At 33.7% G+C, this 7,343-nt stretch overlaps 1 protein-coding gene across 1 annotated transcript; it reads right to left on the reverse strand.

Moving 5' to 3' along the window:
• Positions 1–346: 346 nt before the first annotated feature.
• On the reverse strand, positions 347–7,065 carry LOC134681957 (uncharacterized). The gene is made up of 4 exons (XM_063541587.1): positions 6,967–7,065; positions 4,784–5,033; positions 3,186–3,404; positions 347–602 (listed from the first exon to the last, which is right to left on the reverse strand). The coding sequence occupies exons 1-4, from the start codon at positions 7,063–7,065 to the stop codon at positions 376–378; spliced, it is 795 nt and encodes a 264-aa protein (XP_063397657.1). The 3' UTR covers positions 347–375.
• Positions 7,066–7,343: the final 278 nt, after the last annotated feature.

Below are 7,343 nucleotides of genomic sequence, written 5' to 3' on the forward strand. Positions count from 1 at the left end.
AAAACATAGAAAGGCACACTATAAAATAGCATCACATTTATATACTAGACAGACCGCAAAGGAAAATGTACCTGCGTTCATCCACGAGAGCTAAGAAACATATTAGCGTATGAATTCACGCCATATTTTATACATGGTAGAGTACTCAAAGCATTTAAAATGCATATGTCCTTCTAAATTTTCTCGCTACATCAAAGACCTGTAGATGACCTTCGGCTGTTGTTTTTTCTATGGGCGGGTTGTTGTCTCTTTGACACATTCCCCATTTCCATGGGTGGGTTGTTGTCTCTTTGACACATTCCCCATTTCCATTCTCGATTTTATTCTCTTATATGACCAAATTAAAAAAAACACAAGATTTTATCTTTAATAAGTTCATTCATCAGCTAAACAAGTCTTTGAATACGCAAACACTTTAACTTCCATCAGGTTGAACCATTCCTGAACTCCTATGGCAAGCTTGACAAACCGTCCAATTGTAGGTTTACTGCATTTTAGAATAAGGAACTCTCCGTTATTAGCATGGCCTTTGTAATAAGTGCAGAGCTTCATTTTACTTAAAGTTGGACCAACAAGAACATCCAATTTACGGAGTCTACGACCTAAAAATAAAAATATATATAAGACAGTATAAATACGTTAACATGTGGCAACTATTATCAAATATGCAAGTTCCTGTATGGAGAAGAAGTTCGTTAAAATCAGAAAATGCCTGTAAAACAGATTTTTCAATATATATCACTATCTTTCAATTACTGGTGAAACAAAAATGACGTGTTTTTTTCTTGACAGAAACTTAGATATTAGATGTGGTACGAGTGCCAATGAGACAAGTCTTCATCCAAGTCACAATTTGTAAAAGAAAAACCATTAGAGGACAAAGTGCGTTTGTTAATTTGCTGACCTACTGCTTATTATAGTTTCTAAGAAACAGGATTAAAAAAAAAACAAATTAAACATTGACCAATGAACCATGCATGAAAATAAGGTCAAGGTCCGAAAACACCTGCCAGTTGGAACTGTACACCTTACAGTCCTTCCATACATCGAATATATTAGATCTTTTGTCAGATATTGCTACCATTTAGTGTAATCTTAATTGCAAAATTACCTCCATGAGGGTCAAGCAATACAATCAAACAATAATTGTATACAATATTTAGTGTAACAGAAAAATGACGTTAACTTGGAAACGCGCTATCTCTAGGGCTTATTCTTCCTGCTTTCCTTTTTGGGTAAATGCAAAGTATAACACACAAGTATAGATGCCATGAGAATCCAATCCAATATGATTTTATAATAAACATAGGAAATTCATTTTTTTCTAATGTGTGCATCATTTCGTTTTGTTAAAAGCAGGATATTTATATTTAATTGAGGAAGGAACACGAATGCAGTTCATGCCGTTCCTAGCATTTTACGCTTGTAGCGACGTCAAATTATGATAACGGACAAACTTGCAAGACATTTTCATTAATCCGTACTTTTTTATAGATAACCCTGTAATCTTAATGGTATTTGGTGTACAAACTTCAACTTTAAAAGTACTTTTTATTGGTATAGTTATCAAAGCCTAGAAATAATCTTCACAAAATCAAATCTCTGTTCTTTTGGCCGTAAAAGTTTTGTGGGGGCATGAAAGTTGAACTTGGACATTTCCGCAAGACATTGTAAATTCATTGTTTTGAATTGAATAGCTCAATTTATTTTTCAATTCGTATTTTGGGAGCTAACACTTAATACTAAACTATCGTTCTTACAATTTAAAGAACTATCTGTCAAAATTTTATTTTTGAACTGAAATGTTTTAAGTTTCAAAATTAAATTTCCGATGGGACATTTCCGTACATCATATTCTTTTGAAAATATGTATGCAAATTTTAAATAGAGACAGCCATGTTAGCCAATACTGAAATATATCATGTCAAAGAATGTTCATGCAAAATTTCGAAAAGAGTTGGGTGAACATTTCGCGAATTGTTTGAGTTTTATGTTTCGAGTTAGTTACATGGGACAACGCTTAGTAAACGTTTTTCGGACAATCTGTGTCTTCCTTAGCCTATGGATATTACATTTTTATTCTTTCTCTTCCATAATGTGAAAATTTAAGAATCAATCTTTATTTTCATGAATAATTTGAAATATGTATTTCTGCAGTCTATGAAAATTTTCCCGTCAAATATTTAGTCAACGCCATTTTTCGTGGTAGTAGCAATATATAACGTTGCTGCATACGGTATAAGAAAAACAGACCAAAACACAAAAACTTAACAATAACCACTGAACCATGAAAATGATGTCAAGGTCAGATGACACCTGCCAGTTAAACAAGTAAACATTACAATCCATCCATACACCACATTAAATAGACCTTTTGCTTATAGTATCTGAGATATATGGACTTGACCACAAAAATTTAACTATCAAGTGAAAACTGTCTGATTGGGACGAGGACCTTTCGAGGTACGCACACACCAACTATAGTTATCCCATTGCCCATAATAAGAGAGAAATTAACGTTACAATTAATCTAAACTTTGTTTTTTAAGTTGTTACTGAACCATGAAAATGAGGACAAGGACAATGGACATGTGACAGACAGAAACTTCGTTACATAAGGCATCTATAAACAAGGTATAACGCATCCAGGTCCTTCCACCTCCTCAAATATAAAGCTTTCAAGAAGTAAGCTAACACTGCCGCCGCCGCCGCCGGATCACTATCCCTATGTTGCATGATCGACAAAATTCATTATTATCTATTTACCCGTACCGAAATAATGTGTTTGAGGATGAATCCAACCTACATTGTAACTTGCAGTATTTCAATGTTCAGTACATTAGTACTTTGATTTTTATGTATGTATGCCTTTAGACGATTTACTTTCCTCGTTTGTTTAAATATTTCATCTGATTCCTTGTATCAAAACATGCAATCTCCTAGTTCAAAATAAAATATCATTCTGATTCGTCATGTTCGTAAGCGAGTTACGGTAGATCTTAATTTTACTAAAGATTAATATTCTGAGATAATATGACCATTACATATTATTTAAAAAAACTACCTTAATTTCCATTTTTTTTATTTCCGATTTTGTACACTTTGAAAACATCAGGCCCTGATGTTTTCAAATTGTACAAAATCGGAAAACAAAAAAAAAACTGGTGAGGCATTTATTTACTTACCAACGTTATCGTGTCTGTTCCAAATTTCAACATGATGAATTGAAAAAGAAGATCCAAGGTCAACCCACCAATATGGCTTCTTGTCGAAATTCGTCATAAACATTGTAGTGAGATCGCCATCAACAGCATTACCAGAAGGGTATAGAGCATTGTGGGAACTTTGACTTGTCATTTTCTCGTGAGACACATCTTCAATACGCAAATGACCTGTTAGCGGATCTTAGAAAAAAGAAAGAATAAAAAGTCGTTGAACTGCCCAGCTTTTATAATTTATAAGTATATAATTCATTGTGACTTAATTCTTCAGTGTTGGTCTGCAAAGTTATACGTTTTGAAAAGCAATTTACTGGTAAGCAAATGTTGCAATGCTTAATTGAAAGCAAAGTTTAATCGATCATAAAATAAAAAGGGTGATGTCTCTATAATAGTATAAAAATATTATGAATAAGTTAACCGATATAACAACAGAAGAAAATAAAGCACCAACTTATGTTCATAGTCGCTGTGCCTAAACAGCTGTGGGTAACTTAAGATGGCGGACTTTAAACTCGTTGATATTTAATTTATACAAACTCTACCTTGTGCGATGTTTTCCATGCAGAATGTAAATATTATTATAGTATTCTTGAATAAAGAAATCACTAACAATCACCATAAGTTTATTAATTCAGATGACGGAATGATATTTGTATGCTGCGTTCACACGTAATATGAATTCGATTTGCATTTACTGATTCGAACTGATTTCATGCCTTGTTTACACGTTTATTTAATTTGAATTGAATTCGGATCGAATGGGATGCGAATCGAATGCTCTAATAGTGTTCACGTACTCTTTTTTTCAATTCGAATTGATTCAAATTGACTAAATCGCATTATGCAATTCGCATTTGAAATGTGTTTTTGACAGAGTCATCGGATACATTTGTCACTCAAGATACCCTTTCGATGCAGTTTAATTCTATGTTGCCTAAAAGATAAAGTGAAAAAGATTTTTTGTAAAATAAAGAAAATTGACTATAAAGGGCAATAACTCCTTCAGAGGAAATTGACAATTTTTTTCATATTGTCTTGCTTGTATAGATCTTACATGGCTGAACATTATTGCTGGTTACAGTCTATCTCTATGTGTAATAATATTTAAGATAATAACCAAAAACTTCAAAATTTTCTTACAGATCAGAAGTCAATAACATACTTGTGGAGACACGAAGTTCAGGAAACTGCTTCGCAATTATCCATGCTTTATGCGGTTTGAATGCAGCATTAATATGTCTCAACATATTTCATCAATTGTTTTATTTCTAGCAATGGTGGCCATCTTGGTTGATGGGCGGAGCGTCGGATACATTTTTAAAACTAGAAACCATAACTTTGATTTAGGCTAAGAGTGGATTTATTTTATCCGGTAGTTTCAGATGAGAATATTTCAATAAAAGTTAACCATCGACGACCGCCAAAGCTCACTTGACCCTCTAGTCAGACTCCTGGTGAGCTGAAAGTGTATTTTCAGTGAACGAAGCAGTCTCAGAATGTCTTTAAAAGTATGATTTTACTTAAAATTAGATGCCTATCATGTTCCTTATCGTGCACTATACCTTTACACGGACTTTCCAGCATTTGGTTAAGCATCTCTTCTCTCTTTTTAAGCGTTGTATTCAGCATGGTCTCCAGTTTCAGTATTTTCTCTAATAGTCCGTTGCTTTTGAGGAATTTCCCTTTATAATTGGAAAGTCCAATTTCGCAAGCAGACGACAACATTGTACATCCGAATATCAAAACAGTAGCACAGTATAGCATTTTACCAAATGTCATACTGTTGTAAACAGCCAGCGTTAACCATTTGGGCTGTAAAAAAAGAACTTGATAAGATAATGAAACAATATTAAAACTTTTTGTGAATTACACAACTCATTCAAATTCTTAGTATAATATAAGTGAACCGATTACATGCATACACTTAGGAAATACTTATATTTCTGCTATTGATAATTCAAAACGAGTAGACTACCATATGAAAATATAGAGATGTGAAACAATTACCAATGAGGCAACTATCCACCAGTAGAAATGGAGTGGATGTACGTAAGGCAACAGTACGACCTCCAACAATGAGAAAAACCAATACTGCATAGTCGGCGATAAAAGGCCCCGACATGAAAAAATGTCATTGATATACTTCAATTGAGAAAACTTACGGCCTAATAAGTAATTCATAACAAAACAATTTGCGAGAAAAAAAATATGCCAGACACGAACCAACGACGATAAATGAAAAACATGCTTCTCAGTCGGAAAGCAGGTATAGTCTATGTATCACAACTTACAAGAGGATTATGTTAAAGATATTTTATATCTATTGAATAGTTTTGCGGTGTTCCGTAAATTTTTCCCGATCTTTTGTAGAAAGTCCCAGTCTCACGAGTCAAGATAATAAAGAAAGAACAAGATGATCGTTATTTGTGTGCGCCGACATTACCCTGCCACAACTTGAATATGTGAAGATTTAGATATAAAGGGGGAAAAGCAATTTTTGACAGTGATTATATTAGACTTTCACGGATTACAGTGATCATATCAGACTTTCACAGATTACAGCCAACGGGAAAAACAATTTGACAAGGACAGTTTTATGAATGGCTGTTTAAAGAATTTTATTTGTCGGATTAAAATTATGCTGCATTAGAGATTCAAGCATGAACTGCTTGGACGATTCCCAGTTACCAATCAACATTATTAAGTTAAAATGTTTATATTTTTATTTTTATCTTTTTATTTAAATGAATCATTTCCTATTTTATATATATATATCCATAGCCAAAACCATAATTGATACTTTTAGAATAAGAAAATGCTAAATATAAATTGGCCTAAAACTTAAGCTTCGTTTTTGGGTAACTTGATCAACTTGATCATACCAATTTTAACTGTATTGCGTGACATTTTTATAAGTAAAAATACTCACGTCGAGGTCTCATCTTATTTATTTCCCAACCATAAACAAACTATTTTATCAGACCTAAAGATAAATGGATTAGTTTAAACTTCATTATAAAAAAGATATTTTTTTCAGGCTACAAGTCTTGTTTTAGAGTTAAGGAAATCCACAAATGATGTCGAAAATTGACCCGATGTACCCAACTATTTTATTTTGTAAAGAAGCAGGGACGCATTTCCGGATAAGCCGATATAAAGAAATCCAATCTACTCAGAAAAATAAAAATAAAAGCCGATGATAAGCACCTCTTATACTCCAGATGTGACAAAGTTCAAACATCAATTGTAGGAGGAGTTATGTGGAATAATCATACTACCATATTGTGATGGACGGAAGGACGGACAAACAGGGGTAAAGCAATATGCCCCCCTCCCCAACCCACACACGATTTTTACTGAAGGCAGTTGATTTCGCGAACTTTTTGTCGTCACCGAAGACTCTGCATGTTGATGACAAAGCTTGACGACAACTGACGTTTCCAACGTTCTGACTTGGAACGCACACCTACAGAATGCGCCGGGGTTAAACATGTTTGTTAGCGCTCATCCTCCTTTTTTCTTTAGTCTGGGATAGTGGTGATACAACACAACACAAGAACAAAATAAAAGAATCAGTTGAACAAATCAGATAGATAGAATTTAGTAGAAAAACATCATTAAAAAACACAAATCGGACGTGGCAGAGTACAGATCAGACAAATGCTTATCATTTCTATTCCATTTATCAATAAAATAAAGTAGCACAATAAAAAAGAGCAGAGCATACAGGCGTCCGCCATCTTACCTTGTCGGTCGCCTCGACAGTCGCAAAGCGGTCCCCTAGAAACGACTGTTTCTTTTTAAGTGCAACACTGGGACTGATACTGATACTAAAGCGCGCCATTAATTCCGGCGTTGCGTCAATTTCGCGGGAAAATGAACACTGGCGACAATTTGGAAATATTCTTAATTTATCTTTTCTACTTGCCGTTTGAGTTGGAAATTAATATATTTTAATGTCTTATTTAAACTTGAGCAGATGTTTTTTAAGAGTACGAAAACAAATATGTAAAAATTTTAAGGGGATAGGAACTTGTTAGCTATATTAAAAAGAAAGAAAGAATGCGATCTTTTGTTTGTGTCTAGTCAAAATGTCACAAAACGCTCTTTTTTACTTTTTTT

The sequence above is a fragment of the Mytilus trossulus genome, chromosome 8, assembly GCF_036588685.1.
Source record: "Mytilus trossulus isolate FHL-02 chromosome 8, PNRI_Mtr1.1.1.hap1, whole genome shotgun sequence".
In the NCBI taxonomy this organism is placed as follows: domain Eukaryota; kingdom Metazoa; phylum Mollusca; class Bivalvia; order Mytilida; family Mytilidae; genus Mytilus; species Mytilus trossulus.